Source organism: Patiria miniata, unplaced genomic scaffold (assembly GCF_015706575.1).
Source record: "Patiria miniata isolate m_02_andy unplaced genomic scaffold, ASM1570657v1 HiC_scaffold_6, whole genome shotgun sequence".
In the NCBI taxonomy this organism is placed as follows: Eukaryota; Metazoa; Echinodermata; class Asteroidea; order Valvatida; family Asterinidae; genus Patiria; species Patiria miniata.
The window spans coordinates 7739569-7761558 of NW_024037073.1; the positions used below are offsets into that span (position 1 = coordinate 7739569).

The 21990-nt window shown below is 38.3% G+C and overlaps 1 protein-coding gene across 2 annotated transcripts in view; it reads left to right on the forward strand.

The window, feature by feature from the left end:
- Positions 1 to 21990, forward strand: part of LOC119743017 (multiple PDZ domain protein-like) — a 57236-nt gene that overhangs the window by 30801 nt on the left and 4445 nt on the right. For both annotated transcript variants that reach the window (XM_038219326.1, XM_038219325.1), the window contains exons 22-36: positions 407 to 516; positions 1741 to 1851; positions 11396 to 11530; positions 12027 to 12093; positions 12591 to 12669; positions 12979 to 13090; positions 14985 to 15143; positions 15570 to 15656; positions 16073 to 16174; positions 16517 to 16624; positions 17556 to 17991; positions 18682 to 19391; positions 20072 to 20155; positions 20916 to 21166; positions 21772 to 21919. In XM_038219326.1, coding sequence (XP_038075254.1) covers positions 407 to 516; positions 1741 to 1851; positions 11396 to 11530; positions 12027 to 12093; positions 12591 to 12669; positions 12979 to 13090; positions 14985 to 15143; positions 15570 to 15656; positions 16073 to 16174; positions 16517 to 16624; positions 17556 to 17991; positions 18682 to 19391; positions 20072 to 20155; positions 20916 to 21166; positions 21772 to 21919 — 2699 coding nt within the window. The remainder of the gene's footprint in view (positions 1 to 406; positions 517 to 1740; positions 1852 to 11395; positions 11531 to 12026; positions 12094 to 12590; positions 12670 to 12978; positions 13091 to 14984; positions 15144 to 15569; positions 15657 to 16072; positions 16175 to 16516; positions 16625 to 17555; positions 17992 to 18681; positions 19392 to 20071; positions 20156 to 20915; positions 21167 to 21771; positions 21920 to 21990) is intronic.

A 21990-nucleotide genomic window follows, 5' to 3' on the forward strand; every position in this document is an offset into this window, starting at 1 on the left:
TCAGAGCTCCAATGGGAGGGACACATCATGTATGTTGTGAATGTACACAAACCCATAGTGTATTGACGTGAACATCAAGTGCTGCAGCAGCGAGCTCAAGAGTCATTCCTAGTGGTCCCTCCTAACTTTCTCTCTTACTGTATAAAACTGTCCTGAAATTGATATTTTGGTCAAGTCAGCCGAATATAAATAATTATAATAATATTAGATCGCTTTTTTGGGGGATACAAGCATGTATTGCACTCGTTATAACAATATTGCACGAGTTAAAGCTCGTGTAATAAATTCTTGTATCCCCCTCAAAGCCATCTAATATTATATAAATATATCCTGGGCATGTGAGGGAAAGGGTTAAGGAACTGATAATGAACCATCTTAATACATGAATGTTATGATTGGCTTATAGGACGTGCTAGTGATGGTCAACCAGTGGAAGGTATCTACATCAAGCATGTCTTGGATGATAGTCAGGCTGGTAGGACTGGGGCACTGAAGACCGGAGACCGCATCTTGGAGGTTAGTCATACATTCATGTACACAGCTACATTGTCAGTATTGACTCTGTGCTTGAACAGTAGATGGCACTTTGTGACCACTTTGAAGAGCCTCAATTTGGAGGGATGCAATGCGGCACTTGTTCGCGCACACACTGCTTCACGCATGCACTGAGTGAAGTAGTTTGTAATTGTTGAGGCCAAGGGCGTGCTTGTGCACAGAGTCCATACAAGTGTCTTACATGCAGGCATCCATTGAAGATAATCAGACATTGTTGTGCTGTTCAGTCAGTTGATATTTTCCATCTTAGCCAAATTCCTATGTGAAGGAAATGTATTTTTCACTGATTCTCATAAAAACAAAATCATTCATGCACTTTACAAGAGCAAAGGAATTGAATGGTAAGTTTTAACCCCCCCCCCCCCCCCCCCCCCCCCCCCCCCCCCCCTTAAACACGCCCCATTAAACAGGAATTCCGTTTTTTTTTTTGCCCAAATTTCCATGTTTTTATTTGTTTTATGCCTGTTTTTTTGGGGGGGCCTTATTTCACGTCTTTTTTGCTGTTTTTGCACAAGTCTCCTGTGTTTTTTTTCCATTGAAATTCATTCGCATGCCTGACAGACAAAAACAGGTGCCTGGTAGGTACAGCTGGCTTATAAATCTCCTCCAGTCAAAGCATAGCTTCATCAAGTTACCTAAATAGTCACAACTAGTCAATTCTGCTTTATGTAGGCAGGGAGCTCATACCTGTGAAAAACAGTCACTTGATTGATAATGACAGCTGGGACGGCTTTGTTGAATTAGCCAGCCAGAGAGGGAGGGTTAATGTGATCAGATGGAATTTTGCATCGGGGTGATATAAATCAAATTAGGTTTTGCCCTTCACCAACGTTTAAACACTGTATACTCAGTGTGTTACCTCCTGAGTGAAAGTTGGAAAAAATCACTCGGGTGGGACTCGAACTCACGACCTCCTGCTTTCTAGTGCAGATGTCTTACCACTCGACCACCGAGCTAACGGGATCGGTTGGCTGGTTCGGATCTGATGTACATAGCAGCAGCGTCAAGGTGACATCAATCAAATTAGGTTTTGCCCTTCACCGACGTTTATACAGTGTTTAAACGTATGTGTTTAAACGTATACAGTGTTTAAACGTCTGTGAAGGGCAAAACCTAATTTGAGGGTTAATGTGTATAGCAACTTAATAATGGTCAGCCCATGTAATAAGTTGGTATTGTGTACAGGTGAATGGATGTGATCTACGAGATGCTAGTCATGACTATGCTGTAGCCATCATCCGCAATGCTGCTAGTCCTGTATGTTTCATTGTGCAGAGCTTATCACCTGGAACCAATGTAAGTCCACCAATCACCAGTCCGGTCCGACCGGCTTTTGCTTACAGTAGTCGGGTCAAGCAGATTAGTGGGCTCTTTCAAAACTCACAGAGTTAGTCTCAGAGTGTGCTTCATTAATATGTATTCCTTATAGTGGGCTGTATTAATCAACAACTGAAAATGACCACGTCCAAATCATACATCCGGTTTGTATTTCTTTGGCATAATGCTTTTGTACTTTGAGTACAAGAGCTAATGCGAATGCGAATTTGGAGTAAATTTGACATCAATATGTACGAGAGTTGCAATTTGTTTGACTTCTGCAAATTGACAATGGAAATACTTGACAAAATATCACACATTCGCAATGTGTTCACACCAAGTATGAACCAGCCTGATGATGTTATTGCCAACTGATGGAAAACATATTTACTTAACCTGATTTTTTTTTTTCGAACCCTTGCTTCAAGCCATTATTCATGGGCCTATGTCTAGAATGCTGAGAGTTCTTTTGAGAAAACCACTCCAGAATAAGTCTTAATTGATGGTGTTTCAGCCATGAACCCTCTTGGCCTTCGGTTGAAACTGTTTTCTTCAAAGGAAATAACACATAATTTCACTTGGTCATTTTCAGTTGGAAACAGTGTGAATTTAAAAATAAATCCAATGGTGATGGGTATGCCTTAATACATGTTCATGCCTCATAGTTTGCCAAAATGCTTTGAAACTCCATAATCATTCAGTGGTAATGTGTAACATTGACAAAACCATTGTAGAAAGAATTTTGTGGTGTTGTGTGGGAGTGTCATTAATTACTTTGCTGTCATAGCTACATTTACATGCTGGTCTGATTCCTAGAAGAAATATCATTGTGAACTGAGTCTCCTGATCCTTGGCACCAGCTTATGTCTTACAATTTAATATGATGGAAGTTGGTGTTTTGGATATGTAAATTTAACATTGTTTTTGCCCTTCACCAATGTCGCTTTATAATGACTGTTTTCTCAATGCTGTCCAAGCGCTTGGGAGGAAAACATCCCAAGCTTGCCGTGGTGGGACTCGAACCCACTTCACCTGCTTACTAGTGCAGACCTCTGCATGGACTTTAGTGAAGGGCAACATGCAATATTACATCTTACCATGTGCCCCTGTTATCCTCAAGGGTGGACTTAAATGTAAAAATATTCAAATATCACTATGAATTTGAATTTTGTTTTTAGTTCATTCAGATATGAATCCAATCAAAGCCAGAAGCTAACTCATGATCCAAGTTCGTAGCTTAATGGTTTAGTAGGAACGTCTTGCTAACTATATCAGAAAAATTGTGCTCACCTTAAGCATATTTCATGGCGTAATGGCTAACTATAAGCTTATATGGCCTAGAGCTTAATGTTTATGGGTCTCAGTGAAATGGAGGAAGTAGCAAATGTTGTACCTAGCAGCACCATGGAATGTGGCCCTGACAAATTGGAAAGCTCTCGTCAAGAAACAGTCAATTTCTAAAAAACTTAAACTTAACAGTCAGTATTTGTTCATATTTTCTCAGAACAGTAAAACACAGGGATAAATGATGTGAATAACCTTATTAAGACATCACTGGCTAGTAACAGGTACCATGCTAATACTTCTACATATATGTACATGTATGGGATCACATCGAATGGGCAAAGAATTGTATTATTATGTATATATAGTTAAATAGTAACCACAGGAATAATCCTTTGCTGTTTTTGACATGAAAGTGTGTTTTTGAAAGTCGCAGTGAAACTGGTGTCCTGCCTGATATTAAGTATTAGCATGATAGACTGGACACCAACAGGACACTGAATTTTGAGTGCCTTTTGAGTGTACATTTGTATAAAAGTGTATACTTTTTGCATTTTTATAGATGACAAAATTGGATTGGTGTTTTGACACAGAAAAGACTATTTATTACAATGTTTAACAGAGTTTCGTAAAAATTCTTTTGTGACGACAGCAGCAGGCCTGCTTCATTCTTTGTTAACGTATTGGTGTTTGAAACATTTTTCCTATTTCTAGTTGCAGTGCTTAGATTGCTGAAACTGAAAGGACAAACATACAGTTTCATCAGACTCAATCTGAATCACATTGACAGTAATGTAGGGTTAACTTTACAATGAGTCCTAGACAGGATCTTTGGTAAGGTGATGTATTCCTCCTGTGTCAGGTCCTTTACTGGCAGGGTTTCTTGGTCAAGTATGCTCACTGTTGCAGACACAGAGTTACAGCAAGGTCAACAATGACCAATCTCTCAGGTTGAGCATTTTCATCCGGTCAATTTGTTTTCTTACATCCTAATAGTCACAATAAACCCATAACATGAATGTGTGAGACACAACTTGGAGGTTTTTGGAATGAACTGGTAATGTTTAGTGGAGACAGTGTCAGGAATGCAGTTGGGATATACTAAGTTTGACTATTTCTCTCTACATTTTTGTGTGCAACTATTTAAGTTCTAATTGTCATTTAAAACTACATCCCAGTTTTTGGTCTCATGGTTCTGGATAAATTTCAGTGCAAGCAAATCGCAACTCGACCTAAGAGCGGCTTTAGAAAGCTCTCTACAGACATGCTTTTTTTGCAATAGGTCCTCAGTGCTAGCAAGGAAGCATTATGTGTATATTAAAGGAATGTTCATTTCATTCAAGCAGAAATTTCATGCACTGATGCAAATGGAGAACTCGGTGCCAATAGATGAAATGCAGCGTCACAAATTGTACAGTAAGGAAACTGTAGGTTATGGATGTTGATGGCACTATTCATGAGACTCAATTAGGATGAATTTACTATGTGGGTGCACTTGTTTGTGCACATGAATGGTGTGTGCATGTAACTAAATGCCCACTGCATAATCAATGCATGAATGATATGATTGGACTCTTGCAGCTTAAGTATAAATTTCACCTCATGTCACATGTATATTTTGCCCAAAATGCATGACTTATAAACTGATGATGTACATTGCCATGCTATAAATAACTCTAGGCCCATCTATATGAAAGCTTGTGCTGTAGGGATGTCATTTTAAATGGAATTTGTCAACCACATAAAGCCAAAGACTATTCTAGATGGCGACTACAATGAAGGATAGAGAGTAACATGCTAATGAGAAAGAAGGATTCTGTGGACAATTGGCCTAATCTGTGATAAATAGCACTGAGGGGAGGCAGGATGTTTGCAAGGGGGGTATTGTCAGATTGTAATATCTTTGAAACGTTGATGCCAAGATTTCATATCACTAAGTATTGTTGTTCACTGTGTTAGGATTGTGATATTTTTAAAAGAGTCCTGATTGATAATTTAGAGCAATAAGGATAATGATAAAAGAGCTAGCATCTATGGCATCTGGACTTCATTTGAGTGCTTTGGATTGTAAGAATCAGGCAGTAAGTTATATAGCTATCATCCAGTACTGTCATTTGATCAGTCTGTATAATGTTACGGAATGTGGCAGTTTGCATGCATTGGTTGCTAACATCGATAGCGTCTGTGCATGATTCATGGGGATAAGATGTCCAGGACGTTACACCCTTCAACAAGTTATTCAGAATGTCTTGTCTTATATCCCTGTAATTAAAAATCTGTGGATTCATCCGTTGATTCATTCTTGTGAGGTTTGCAGTATATTTTTGACACTACACAACGTTTCAGTGCAGTAAGATGCAAAATATAGAGGAGGTGGTGGCAGTTTTTACTGACGATGCCATATTTCTACCAATTCGCCATCTCCCAGTGGTCCCTTTGACTGCCATTTGACTACTACTGCAGCCTTTCCCTGAATGTCGTTCCCTAATTTATTTCGCTTAACATCTGTACATGTAGCTGTTTGCCACAGCATATCTAACAGATAATTCTAGATACTTTAACTTTATGACTCTTCAGTTAAAGCTTTTTCCTTGCGTTAATAATCATGCAGCACCCATCGCTCATTGACATTGGACTTCTTTTTGTTGTTGTGTGTTTGACTTGTTTACTTTATTTCTCACCAATAAATAATTTATTTCCTCTCGGATGAAAAATCTAAAAGAACTTTGGTTTTGAATTTGTATACATGTGTAACCATTGTTATCTTCAAAAATGATCTAGAAAACATTTTGAAAGTTACTAATTAGTCAATCATAACCATAACATTCTCTGTTTTTTTTCTGTCTTTTTTTGGTCAGTTGTCTGTAAATAAAAATGTTGATTTATAATATTTGCAATGCTCCATGAATAATTGGCCGTTGTACTTCTTGTTTGTAATTGCAGCCATACACCATTGACACCAGCACGAATCAATGATCTCACATGAATGTCTTTGCATGACCAATCACTCACATTTTGTTCGTGGACTTGTGGATTTTGTTGGGTCTACATAGACGTGTATGTCTCCCTGCATGGTGCATGTGCATTGGTCATTGTTGATTCATTCATCTGCTTATTAGATCTAGATATTTGATGGAGACAAGATAATCTCAATTTGCACACTTGCTTTATTTTTAAAAATATTTTGTTGTTGCATGCATCTCATGACTGATATGGCTAATAATGCCTGTGTTTATATTTTAAGTAGTAGTTTAATGTCAACAACATTCTAGGGTTATCAACAAATTGATGATCGGTCAACACATGTATACTAGAAAGACTTTCTCAAATACTGACTACCGGGTAGAAGATGTTACTTGACCTATTTGTAGTGAATAAGAATGAATATATATTTATTGATAAACTGACGCGTCCAGAGTCTACACTTAACATCCACCTACTCAGTCAGCCATCCACTACCTCATATCCCACTAAGTATTTCAACAAATCAAATTCATAATTACTACCTAGTCTTATAGTTTTTATACAACGTCAGTCTCAAATGGCGTTTTTTTCATGCACCAACATGTACTGCCTGCTTGCATTAGTTCATGATCACCAAATACATTTCGAACGTTCATTTCATCCACTTGTGGTGGACCTGTGTTTTTACTGTAGTTCTTTATTTCAACCAATTAATATGTGGCTTCTTGAAACCTTAGTTTGCCTTGATAAAAGTTAAATAACAGACTACATTAGTCATCATTTTGTCCAAGTAAAATGCACTTTGCACTGTGAATTAATTATGAGTTTGTTGGATTTGGTATTGTTGTATTAACTCAAATTTCAGCTCACTTTTTATGGGAAAGTTACTTCAAAATGCTCAAACCATTTTTAAACAGTATAATAATGCCTTGCAAGTTCTACCTCTGTTTTTCCGTGTACATGTATACTTGATAACTGCATTTCACCGTTGTGGGCCCAAAATTTGATAGAACAAATACATGTGTTGTCCCTTTCTAATCTTTTATATCCAAAGTTATTTGAATATGTACATATGTATGTGCAGCTGTCATTCAGAGAGCAGTATTTCGAGGTAACCCACATTTTGGTCAGTTTCATATCGTTGCTATGCACATATACTTGCTGAAAGGTTACCAGTATTGATAGTCAACACGAGTAACCCTCCAGAATGACTGATTCAAACTTGTCCTTGCTAAGGGATATTTTCTGCATACCAACTTATAAATAAGCCTCTCTTAATTGACATCACTGCCAACAGATTGTCACATGCGTCGGCATTTTCATGATGCGCATCGGCTGTGCCGCGCCGTATTTTAAAAAAATTTCAAGCAACATTTTGCACACTGCGTGCACACATACCTGATGGCATCTTATGAGAGGGGTCTATTGTGCCATGTCTCAAAACAACACACAACTTTCATTTCAGTATACAGCTATAGATGTATATAAAGTAATTCTGTAACAGGTGTTAAGGATGCACGGGATTGTAATGCATACAATGTATGTACATGTATTCATGAATTACGTGATGTGTATTCAATTGAAATTCATTATATTACTATTATATCTTCGCATTCATTATACAGGTTATTGTAGATATAAAAGGGGTTTACTTATGCATTTATACATGTATGATTTAATGTTTTCCTTACATAAGCAAGATTCTTGATAATGTGCCAAGCCGTGGATGAGATTATAGCACTTAGAAAAATGAAACTCACCTCCTGAGGTCAAGTCTTTGGTGCAGGAATGTCTTCCAGTTGAAAGTATATTTTATTTATTAGCTGGGTAGATGAATTGAATGTGTAAAGATGTCTTACACAGTTTATGGCATCAATAATTAATTTTCATTTCATTAATCTTATTTTATTGATATATTGTTTGTTTACACATTGGTTTAAATGTACTTGAATCACACTATGTACAGTGTTCCTGATCACCCTGCTGCGTATGTATGAGGTTTAGCGAGAATGTCTGTGGCTATTCAGTTGAAATGATTCAACTTGATGCGTATTATTCATTCAGTGGGCTATGTTTGTCAAGATTGCATTGAATAAATGCATTTACCAATTCATTTGTTATTACATGTATCACGTGTCCATATATTCTTCATTTCATTCATTTCTTGAGATGACAGTCTACTAGCAGAGTTCATAAGCACTTCCTTAGTAGATGCAGATGTAGAACAGTTTGGCTATGCTGTTTAGCGCATATTTCTATACTAAATAGTCCTTACTCTGTGCTTTTTGGACTACTGCCAGGATTTTATTCTTGCGTGCAAGCCTGCATTCTTTGACTATTCACAGTGCGTTTGTGATGCTATCTGTGAAACCCTTCATGTTGTGATAATAATCACTTCTGGATTTTGTGTTCATTTTAGGGATGAATTAAGCTACATGTCTTTCTAGAAGTGTTTAAAATCACTCTAATATTTCTGACGTGTTTGATCAAATGAATATAGTTCTGGATAATTAGGTTTAATAAAGTTGATTTACTTGTTTAAAGTAAGCAAGAAGACGAACAGAATCAAGACGAATTCACATACAGTTACAAAATTAAGTAAAGGAATATTCCACAACAGTATCAAGCACATACAAATAAACCAGTTTCTTGCTATTGCTATTGTAATTACGTTTACTGAGATCATGGATTATTCATCCGTAGTAGACGTGACACCTTTCAAGTTTCATACATTGAGCAAAGTCATTCATTTATGGCCCTTATACATGAACTAGTGTCTTGGACAAATAAGATTTCATATCACAGTCATATGACTGGATGAAGCAATATTACAAAGGAAAGTCAGGCAGCCTACAGAACAGACAAACCTAGCATTGGTAAGTGAATGCCTCATCCATTATTCAAATTCATGTTGTTTTCATTCAACATGTTGATTTGGACAGAATCTGCAAATAGTGTAAATATATGTAAAAGAGATTTTTAAATATTTTCTTTAATAAACTCATCAACATTTCATTATTTAAATTGGTTGAAAGCTACAAATTATGTTTACAGTTACATTAGTTAGTATAAGAAAAATTGTGGGTATATTTTTTTCTCAAATTCATGGAAGTTAAATCTTTAAATTTGCAAATTCACCGTGCTTGTATTCCTAAATATTGGTTTGAGTTCATTGTCACACTACATATATATTCTTCATTTCACTCCAGTTTATTATCCTTGTTCTCATTTTCTTTTGCCTAAATATTCCCCAAATGAGCTACCACCTTTCCTTGTACAAGATTTAGTTGGTTGTCTACGTGCAGCACATGAGATCTAGTTTTAGCCCACGGATGTTGAGTAAGCAGTGATGATGGCACCCTACCATCTGACATGCCTTCATCAGTCTGTCATGCTACACCGCCATCTTTGTAGTCTTCTTCTCTCAGTACTCGTAGCTTCTGGTAGGATGTCACCATTTTTTTCATTTTGCTGCAGTTGCCATGGTGCTCCCCTCTCCAATGAGTTGCATGTGCATGCTTATTTCTCCCTAGCTTGAGCTATTGCTTAGCTTTGCTGTCATGCAAGTGGCTGCTTATGTTGTGTGCTGATGCTGCTCACTGCTTTCACCATTTGGCATCCTGGCTCCTGAGTTTTCACATTTGGCATCTATAGGATTGCAATATTTGTGTTGTACTCGTTGGTTACTGTTTTTGTCAGCTGTTTTCCTTTTCAGTTTCTTGCCCAATTGATCAATAACTGATCAGTTATTTTGTATTTTGATATTTTGCTATTTTGCTAACTTGTTGAGTTCTCTTCTTTGTGTATTAGGAGCACCTTATTATTTTTACTTGCATGATGTAATAGAAAGTCCAGTAAAATGTTTGTGTGTGTGATTTGATGTACTTACTTGGTTGTTGTGTAGTGTTGTTTATGGATACATCTATTTATAAGATGAATTTGCATCGGGGTGATGTAAATCAATATAAGGTTTTGCCCTTCACCGACGTATAAACACTGTATACTCAGTGTGTTACCTCCCAACTTTCATTGAGAGGTGGTAACACACTGAGTATACAGTGTTTATACGTCGGTGAAGAAATTGCCTCCTGGTCCACATCAGAAGTACTACCTTTGTCATTAACACATTTTGCATTTTTGTTTAGGATTGCTTCATACAAAATATGCTTTTTAACCATTATTTTTTTTATTTTTTTTTGGTGCTATTTTTTTTAAGAATGTCAAGGACATGCGTACAACTAATGATTTTCTTTTGGTTTAGGCTTTTAATCAAATTTACCATGTATTGAAAATGAAAATCCAGTGAGTGTAAACATATTTTAATATAATACTGGTGAATAGAGATGCTTACAACCAAGATAGGATGTTCTGTGATATTTTGGTTTGATTTGTTTTACTAATTGGATATTTTAAGGTGTTTGCAAAAAAACATAAACAAAATTGTTTTTAGTGAATAAATCTTTCATTTTTAAAAATGTAAATGAGACTAACTGTATAAAACAATTATGAATTGTAAGTGCAGGGAAGCTTTCTGGCCAATAATCTGTTGGAATTGCAGGTCATTTATGGGCATGGCATGCTGAATCCCACCCTCTTTGGTAGACTTGCCACTGGTCCTTTGTTGTGTAGTTCTCCAGTCAGTAAATACATACTTTCACATTAAGCACACTGGATGGCTGATTGCTAAAACAAATGGTTACTCCTGCAAGAAACAAATGGTATAAATGCGTCAACACAAAGACATGGAATACCATAATTGCCATGTTTAAAATGTGAAGGTAGGCCTGTAAGTACAGAGGCATGTGGCAAGTCTACTTTTTGGGGGAAGAAATCACCCAACTTTCTCTAATGTTCCAACTAATATGCAAGCCCCCTATATCTGCACTTTATTGGTATCTGGCCTTGCTTAATATGGGCTATTTCCTGGACATTGCACTAATCAAAAATTCACACAGGTGGTGACACTATTTTAAGAAATTTAGCATTTTAAAAATTATTTGATGAGTAGTCATTTTTGAGAAGGTACTTCTCCAACTTGAAATGGAGAAGTGTTTTACAAGCGCTATGACATTTAAGACATTACTCAAGTTTTGAATACAAATTAATTTAATCCTCTTACTGATGTGAAGGTTTTTCAGAGTCCTGAGTTGATAGTCTGGCCAAAACTTAGCGAAAAAAGCATGGGAGATTCTATGTTGTAATCTAAGAATTTGTTTTGAGCTGCGTAAACTCAGACATTGATCTAGTCTGGAACCAATTTGTTTGCTTTGAACAGATGCCAATGGGCAAGGTCTCTGTCATTCCAGCTGCAGAAGAAGAGATAGTTGCCAAAGTTACCAAGGAGACAGAGGCAGCCCCTACCTCACTGGATGTAGCTGACAGTCATCTGGTTCCTCTGTCACCTCTCAAGGTAAAGTGCAGCTCAGAGTCTTAGAAAGTATCACTAATTGTCATCTATGTGACCAGGCTTGAGTTTGGCTTCAATTGGACCTTGATATTATATAGTTGATGGCAATTCAATGCAACTGCCTTTGTTTAAGAAAGAGAGACAGAAAAAAGAAAGATACAAAAGCAATCAGGCAACACTGGTCATAGGCTGTAACAGTGAGGAACAAACTCCCATAATTGGCTTTGACATGCTTATTCATTTATTTTAATTAATCTATATGCGCATAGCACATTTGTTACAAATAGAATAATATGAATATGTCACTCCTGTATTATTATGTCAAATCCCCAAATCTCAACTTTTTAAGCTCTTGATGGAATGTCCACATACAATAAAAAAACATAGAATAAATGTACTCTTTTAGAATCTACCAAAGTCTCATTAGACTCCCCTGCCAGTTCCACTTGTAGGTGGTAGTGAGCACCTCTTTATACTCCATTCATATTTTCTGTTGCAGCATAAATTGTCTCTGAGTGGATCTGAAGATGAGGATACGCAAAGCAAAGACGGAAGCTCCAAGGAATGTAAGTTTTTCTGCAATTGGCTTTTCTCTGTGGTTACGGAGTGTTTCCAAACTGGGAATTCTTAAAATGTACCATTTGGAATATCCACTGTCCTTCTTTGTTATGCTAAAACCCAGGAATGCTCAAGAGTGTTCTATTTATAGAAACAGTTGTCAATACGTCTTTAGCTGTATCAAGAACAGCCTTGTTCCAGCTGGGAATAATAAGATGAGAACTATACTTGTGCACACTTGAAATGCACAGTGTTCCTAAATGAGCATTTTGAATTCAAGAGTCTTATTTAAATCCCTGTATACAGAGCCAAAAAGAGTAAGTACCAGTATGCATAGTAAATGATATTTATTATAATGATGACTAATATCACATCTGAGTCTTTTGGAACTGTGAAGAAGTTATCCATCAAACATTGGTTGGCATTTTCTATGGATATTGTTAATATTTGCATAGACGTTGATTTTCTTCTGAACCGAATGGCGTGGTATCTGATTGTTTTTCAGTGGACGGTGACTACGCTGGACTTGCAGGAGAGATCTTTGTCATCAAGCTGACCAAGTCATCACAAGGTCTTGGCATCAGGTTTGTGTTTAAACAGTGGCAATACAAATGAGGTTTGATGAAGAATTGATTAAGAATTAATGTATTCAAGCAATGTAAAATATATAGCAGAAAAATTGGAGTAAGTTTTTCAAAGTATCTGTTTCAGTGTATTACGTTAAACAGATACAAAAATTAATATTTGTTTTTTCACTGATTTTGGAAAGGATACATTTCCTAAAAATAAATCTGGATAGTTAAAAAATTATTGTAGGGAGCATGAGTTTTTGTGCACAATTTGTTCAATCTTGTTAACATTTGAAACTGTGAATTGCTTGAATCTTGTTGTAGTTTGGCTGGTAATCGTGACCGTTCTAAGAGAAGCGTGTTTGTTGTGGGTGTGGATCCCGGTGGTGCTGCAGCACAGGATAAACAACTTCAAGTTGCTGATGAGATATTGAGTGTAAGTCATGATCATACATTACCCTGCCATGTATCTGTAGGAGCTTAGCCTTGTATAATATCAGGAATATGAGATTCTTGCGATGCTTGTGGTAATGGTACTATTACTGAGTGTGAGTCTGAGTCCATGTTTGTGTTGGCTGAGTTTCTGTGTGAAACTGAGTCTTATAGGAGCTTGATGGCTCTCGTCCCAAAATGGCTCTCATAGGAAAGCGCAAATGCAAGCAAAGCAAGACATCATTACTTTTCAGATATATTAACTGTACCCACAAGCTTCACCATAATTCTTCCAGTGCAAAAGTTGATACCTGCTACTGCTATTTTTCATTTACTCTCCCATGACACTAGTTCTTATATCTTGAGCTGTGGTTGTTCATTCAACCATGGATCAAGGGTAATTGCAAATGGGCAATTCCACGATTATTCACGTTACATTTTTGATGTACTTTTGAGTTTCCTTGGGCTGTAATTACCTTACTGAAAAGGTTTAATAACTGTTATCCCCATGGTACATAGAGTAGACCTAGACCTACCTAAGCACCAAAGATGACATCCAGAAAAATGTGTTAAGTATGATAAACAAGATGCACAAAATCGGTTACTCACATTACGAAAATGTAACGTGAGTAACCGATTTTGTGCGTCTTGGAAAGGCACAGAATAGCCACAAACCTAAGTGCACTCACTGACAGTTGTGTAGCAAGAACTTGTGATAAGATTGGTCCTGGTATGTTGGTAAGGTTGGTCCTGGTATGTTGGTAAGGTTGGTCCTGGTATGTTAGTAAGGTTGGTCCTGGTATGTTGGTAAGGTTGGTCCTGGTATGTTGGTAAGGTTGGTCCTGGTATGTTAGTAAGGTTGGTCCTGGTATGTTAGTAAGGTTGGTCCTGGTATGTTAGTAAGGTTGGTCTTGGTATGTTAGTAAGGTTGGTCCTGGTATGTTAGTAAGGTTGGTCCTGGTATGTTGGTAAGGTTGGTCCTGGTATGTTAGAAAGGTTGGTCCTGGTATGTTAGTAAGTTTGGTCCTGGTATGTTAGTAAGGTTGGTCCTGGTATGTTGGTAAGGATGGTCCTGGTATGTTAGTAAGGTTGGTCCTGGTATGTTAGTAAGGTTGGTCCTGGTATGTTGGTAAGGATGGTCCTGGTATGTTGGTAAGGTTGGTCCTGGTATGTTAGTAAGGTTGGTCCTGGTATGTTAGTAAGGTTGGTCCTGGTATGTTAGTAAGGTTGGTCCTGGTATGTTAGTAAGGTTGGTCCTGGTATGTTGGTAAGGTTGGTCCTGGTATGTTAGTAAGGTTGGTCCTGGTATGTTAGTAAGGTTGGTCCTGGTATGTTAGTAAGGTTGGTCCTGGTATGTTGGTAAGGTTGGTCCTGGTATGTTAGTAAGGTTGGTCCTGGTATGTTAGTAAGGTTGGTCCTGGTATGTTGGTAAGGTTGGTCCTGGTATGTTGGTAAGGTTGGTCCTGGTATGTTAGTAAGGTTGGTCCTGGTATGTTAGTAAGGTTGGTCCTGGTATGTTAGTAAGGTTGGTCCTGGTATGTTGGTAAGGTTGGTCCTGGTATGTTAGTAAGGTTGGTCCTGGTATGTTGGTAAGGTTGGTCCTGGTATGTTAGTAAGGTTGGTCCTGGTATGTTGGTAAGGTTGGTCCTGGTATGTTAGTAAGGTTGGTCCCTGACACCTGTCTGATATCTTTGAAGAGGAAATCTTGATACAAATGTTGCAGGTGTGTTGGCACTTACAGAAAGTCAAAAGATACTATTGAGAAAGTCTTCATGGCTAAGATTCAGCACTATTAATTCAAGTATACACTAGGGAATAAATGATTCATTTGGTTTGACTGATTAAAATTGGAAAACTTTGATTAATTTCTTTGTTTGAATTTCCTCTGTCCATGACAGATCAATGATGTGTCAGTTTATGGCAGATCTCACCAGAAAGCATCAGCCATCATTAAGGACATCCCTAAGGATGGAAATGTGCAACTGATTGTCAGGCGCCACCCTCAGGCAATAGATCAGCTGGCTGTTACGCCTCTCACACTTACCCAGTCTGATAAGGTAACTTCAGTAGTTTGTGGAATATCATGGTCTACAGTAGGAAACCATGCAACAAGTGATTCATCACTCACATTTGTGATAACATCCACCACAGTTTCCACCTTGCAGAGATAAGTGTATGAGCATATCACCTGCAGAATTGAAGTACTTACTAATGATATTATGTGCATTCAAACCCATATACCTGCCAACATTTGACAATTAGATCAGATGGCTGTTATGCCTTTCACACCTACCCAACTGATACAGTGGAAATCTGTCATTCACAGTTACATCTGTCTTTCACAATGCAAACAAAAAACGAGTTATTTTATATTTTGAACAGTTTCAAATTTTCGTTTACGTTAAAAAAAAGGTCATTGTTTTCTTCAAATTTATAGGAATTGTTATTTTTCAGACCATATCACATTTGTTGAAATTTTACAGCAAAGACATTTCCAGTTGCCAGACCTCACCCAATCGGAAAGTGAATTTTCTTCCTACCCGAATGTGCACACCATCACTATCAACAAGGTAATGTCAAAAGTAAATGTTGGTCAATTCTACATGATTTATTTTCAGCAGAAATAAAGTTATGCAGCTTGTTGTGTTATTGTGTAAATAGCTCTTGGTTTTCCAGGCATGCAACAATAGAACTTATGGCTATTGCATCACAATACTATGTTGAGAGTATACACATATTTTCTGCTTTGAGTGATACAGTGCAATAACTTTGAAAGCTCATCTGCAGAGGTGGAAAATAGAACACTCCACAGATCACTAAGGAAGGCTAATTATTTCGTTGATAGTATACCTCACAGATTAGATCCATGAACTTGTATTTCAATGTGAAATTTACTGACTTTCCACCACACAAATGTCTTAAGATTTCCAGGGTTAACTAAATGTGTGGCCTTGAGTTATAGGCAGTGTTTCTTCCCTGTATGCAGGGTATAAGAGGGCTTGGCTTTGCTGTCTATGAACAACAAGATTCCAAGGGAAAGTGTGGCATCTTTGTCAGAGATGTCACCACGGGAGGAGCTGCTTATGAGGTGTGTGTGTATTACAGATTAGTCTAATGTCCGCTCCAATGTACTTTGTAGTCTTCTTATAGTTATAATTATTATAAAATTTAAAAAAAAATCGAATAAATGGCGATTACTAGTGCAAAGTTGATACATCCCTGATTCAACTTCGAATAGCTTGTGTTAATCATGTTTATTAGCAAAATGTAAGCTTCTAAATGTACCTTAAGATTCCAATGCTAGACCTGATTGTGTTTAGAGTTAACTTACATGTAGTAGCACAGGCCTTGCATCTGCCGATGACTTGCACAGGATAATTATGCAATATTGGATATAGTATGTACAGTGATCTATGTCTTCTCATATCAGGAGGGAAGCCTACGGACTGGTGATCACGTCTTAGCGGTCGATGGAAACAGCCTTGTTGGTACCAAGAAAACTGAGGCTATACTGGTGCTCAAAGCCACAGATGGACAGGTAGGTTGGCCAGGTTGGGTATGAGATGGGGTGTGTAGAAAAATGGATGTTGGAACATGGAGTAATATTATTGTCAATGCTAAAGTTCATCCATCATCACCATAATATTTCATGCAGTGTGTGTTTAGTGATTTATAGGTGGTGCTTGTTAAGAGAGAACTTTCCAAACTTGTTGAATTGGGACTCAAACCCACAACCTGTGTTATATCACTTGGCACTATATTTGATTAATTTTCAACTAATTCTTAAACCACTGTTTTACTTGGATGGTCAACATTTTTTTTAAATGAGTTCCAGGAGTGTTCTTAGACTTTGAATAATTGTTTCTCCATTTCCATGTGTGGTTTCTTTACTGATAATTTGGATAAACTTTAGGATTGTAATTTGTTTTATGACATGTAGAATGTTATTACTTGTGCTTTGGTTTTTGGTCTCTCAGTGATACATGGAAACATGTTAATCCATCCAGAAAAAGCAGCCCCATTCCCCTGTTGCAAAATCACTTTGATTGTATGTGTCGTCTTGCAAAAGCTTGTTCAATTCAGTGATTTATTTCCTGGAAATTCCATAAGCAATGTCCTGGCATAACGGATGTGATCTATGAAAATCCTTCACATTTGCAATGTGAAAAGTAAGATGTTGAGATCGTGGCCTTCAGATTTGGTTTTCTGTTTTCGAGCCATTTCATCACAATGGGTTCTTTCATCATCAACTCATAACCTTTGATGTGGAAGTTGTTAAAGAATGTAAAAAAAAAATTGTGGAAAGAATCTGAATTATAGCTTTACTGCTCACTGTATGAAAAAAAAGAAAACTTAGTTGACGAGACATGAGTATTTTCACATATTCCAACTCTTATTTATGTGGAGGAAAACGTTTTGCTAGTTTTCAAGTGATTAAGTAGGAAATTTCAACAAAATCTGTTCTTTAGGTTACACTAACCGTCAGCTCAGAGCGTCCCTTCATTCAACCTCAAGCTACTGGAGAATTAACCAAAGTTGATCATCAAGATGAACCAGTTGAAGATGTCATCACAGTGTCAGCAGTCAGTGAAGAACAGTCTGCACCTCCATGGTTGATGGAAGACAGTCCTGCGCTGGATCTGGCTGCAAGAGGTGGTAGTAAAGAGGTACAGCACTCAGGAGAAGATGAGACCAACCAGCAAGAGGCAGCGAAAGATGAAAGGAAAGAGTCTGAGGAGAGAAGAGATGAAAATGAGAAAGATGAGGTGTCAAAGGATAAGGAGGAGGGTGCAGATGAGGTTAGAGAAGTTAAAGGAGGCAAAGATGAAGAGAAGACAAGAAAGGATAAAGACAAGGAACAAGATGAAGTCATCCAATCATCTGTGGCGGAGAAACAAGAAAATGGTAAGTCTGGTCCTTGCTTTGGGCCATATGATCATTTCTTATAACTTCATATGTGTTTGCCAGTTATGACAAACTATATCACAGTAAAAGAATTTTGTTAAAGTTATTTTATTGTGAAATTTGCATTTTTTGGGCAAATCTACAGGGTTCCTATACCCATGTTTTTGTGCAAATAAAACGAATCTAAATTTTTTTAAAGCGAACTAAACTGTGAGTATTAAAAAACCTATAGGTTATGTAGAATTGAATCCCTGTGACAAAAGCACTCCAAATCTTGTGTACAATGTTGAAACAGTTTTCATCTTGTGAGAAGGGAAATAATAAGTGAAAAGCCTTCTTATCACTGAAAGGTAATTTCATTCATCAGTAGAGGCATTATCTTAACTAGCAGTGCACCAGTAAAGGTAGTTGCTGGACCACAGATCAAGAATCCAATCACTGGCATCGTTATGTGACTGGATATTATTGACATTTTATGCTGAATGTGCACAAAGCCATAGCGTCTTTGCGTGAGCGTCAGGCATCATTGCCAATGCGTTCCAATGCCTCTCCAAGTGGTACCCCCAACTCTCCCTTTCTTACCGTTGAGGGGGTACTTGTGCACAGATCCCCTTGCAAATGATTCCATGGAGTAAAAAAAACCACATGGCAATATTGAACTAGTCACCTTATAAAACCTGTTTATTACAGAACCCACCAAGGAATTGGACAGCATGAAGAAAGTCCCTGCACCAGACCTGCTGCCTTCAGATACCCCTTCAGCCCCTGTCCAAGCTCCTGAGCCTGCACACACTACTACCCCTGCACCCACTACTACCCCTACACCCACTACTACCCCAGCACCTACTACTACCCTTGCACCTGCTACTACCCCAGCACCTACTACTACCCCTGCACCTGCTACTACCCCTACACCTGCCACTACCCCTGTACCCGCTACTACCCTTGCACCTATTGCTACCCCTGCACCTGCTACTACCCGTGCACCTGCCACCACCCCTACACCTGCTGCTACCCAAGCACCTGCTTCTCCCCCTGCACCAGCTTCTACACCTGCACAAGCTTCTACCCCTGCACCAATTACTGCCACTGCACCCTCTACTACTCCTGCACCCACTGTTAGTCCTGCACCCACCGTTACCCCTGCACCCACTGTTACCCCTGCACCCACTACTACCCCTGCATCCATTTCTACCGCTGCACCCACTACTACCTCTGTACCCACTATTACCCCTGCACCCACTTTTTCCCCTGCACCCACTTCTACCCCTGCACCCACCCCCAGTGGGCCTGACCCCTACACATGCCCCATAGTGCCTGGTGCACAGACAGACATCATCATTGACAAAGGGAAGACAGGTCTTGGACTGAGTATTGTAGGAGGAACAGATACACAGCTGGTAAGCAAACCTTATGATTAGATATCAAGTGATTTTAGGACAGTATGGGGGGGGGGCTACAACTTTGGCTTTGACCAAAAGCCTTTTATAGTTCGCAAATACTTGCTCAATGTCATTAAATGTTTGGATCAATATTAAGATTCTAAATTTTTATGGAGCATTCAAGAATTTTGAATGCCCGTCATCTGAAACCAAATTAAAATGTAATACATCATTGACTTTTTAACTAACTAGAAATTTTTCTGGGTTCTCTACATTTCAATACTTTGAAGTAATCCATTTTTACATTCATTGAACTTTACAAAAAATGGAACATTGAGCTTCGTGTCATGCAGTTGAGTCGAGGCACAGAGGTCCTGAATTCAAATTTAGGTTCACGATTTTGCAGATTTTTGAGAGTTGGGCCTAAATTTCTTTTTAGCATACAGGCAATTCCAGCGTCATGTAATGTCCATGACACAGCTTTTGAAAACTCAGTGAATGAACTAAAAGTGTATTTTTCAAATCTTATATATTCATCATCCAGTAATGATCAAGAAGATACAGACTATGAGTTTTGGATCATTTCTTTGAATTTTAGATATCATGTTTAATTGGCTCCATCATGGACATTCCTTTCATAATGCTGGTATTGCCCAAAACTGATCATGATAATCCATTTGCCCCATCTCATCTTGTAGAATATCGTGGTGGTTCATGAGGTGTATGAGCATGGAGCAGCCGCAAGAGACAACAGACTGTGGCCTGGAGATCAGTTGATTCAGGTACACCAATAAGTCATGATAATAAAGTGTGCTTATGAGGTGCACATATCTACCATTATCATCAAACAAACTTGAATCCTCGATCCTGATTGGTCAATCCATGGCAACAAGCCGTGCTACATATAACCATGTAGCACGGCCTCGGTCCATACCGCACTCCGCGTATTGCGCTTTTCTAAGATAAGAGCGTCATTCCGTACAACACGCACGTGCAATAGGACAACCGCTGAAAAGTTTGTGTACAGCGTGCGTGTTCCATCTGTACTGTCCGTCAAGTTTGCTTGAAGATAAATTCGTTATCACGCTCGTGTTCGTGGAACACGGAAAATGTAGTGTGTCTGTGTCCCACATTCGGCCTCGTGGTATGTGGGGCACAGACACACTACATTTTTCCGTGTTCCACTCGCGCTTGCGGGTGATTATAATATTGGTGCACAGTGTGCAATATTATCATTACCCCTGCTCATCAGTACTTTTTAGCATTCCCAAAGACAAGTTTAGCTCACAAAGTATACAGTTAGTATACAGCTCAGGGCTGCTGTGTTAGCACTAGTATTTGAAAAGTTCAGCCGTGCCTACCTTCACAGGTACCCATCATTGCTTGATGGAGAGACGTCAGAAGTGACAGAGTGTCTAGCCCATGGATACTCCATGCATTGCAAGGAATACTACTTTGATTGGACTCATAACTCACAAGATTTGGATTTGAAACTTTTAGACTTAAACGTGTTTTGAAATTGTTTTTCCCCGTATGCACCAGGTGAATGGTATAGATTTAACTAACACAAAGCATGATGGTGCCATTGCTGCACTGCGCCAGTCTCCTAACCATGTTTGCCTGAGAGTGTTCCGTGATCATCAAGCTATCAGTCAAGGAGCAGTAGATGAGGACGGGGAGGAGGAAGGGGCGGAGTCAGAGGAGAAACCGGAGGATGAGTATGATGAGATGCTGAGTGTGGAACTCCAACATACACGAGGAAGGAGTCTTGGCCTGAACATTGTAGGCAAAACGTAGGTGCATAGGGGAGTCAAGTATAGGGTCCAATGGATCCAATGTGAAGATATCGGGTTTAAACTTATTATGTGAAAAGGCAAGAGTAAATTTGGACATGATGTAAGCATTCTCAAGATGTTAAGCATGTATGCAAATGAGCATGTAACAACCCAAATACCTTATACAGGACAGCCATTTTAGGGAAATTTACTATAATTTTCAATTTGAATGCAACAAATAAATAAAAAGTCTACTCATTTTATCATAACAGAAAAAAACATTCAGTTCTTGCACGACTGCTGTGTGTTAGGTCTGTTAAACTTGAAGATTTCCTTAGAGTTATACCACCTATTTGCTGATTAGTCCAAACGGGAATAAAGAATACAATATCTGCAGTTTACTTCAGACTTTTGAGCAATACCATTTGACCAAATGAATCAAAATATTCAAATGAACAAAATTGCAACATTATGTAAAATATGTATGTTTGTAGTAATAGTGCTACAGGTACAAAGACATACAGCGCTTACTAATGAAATATTGTATGACCGGTCATCGTGAGGTCAGTGATATTGAAGCATTCTTTTTGTAATTGTGTGGATTATTTTGCTTTGGTAATCAGGTCAGGTCGAGGTGTAGTGATTTCCATGATTCTTAGAGGCAGTGCTGCTCATGCTGAGGGTTCAATGAAGGCTGGTGATCATATCTTATCTATCAATGGGCAAGATGTACAGGAGGCTACACGGGAAGAAGTAGCTGCAATACTCAAGGTCAGTAGGAGTTATGCTGCTACATTATGCTACTAAGATCTGCCATATGTGACATGATGGTTTGGTTGGTT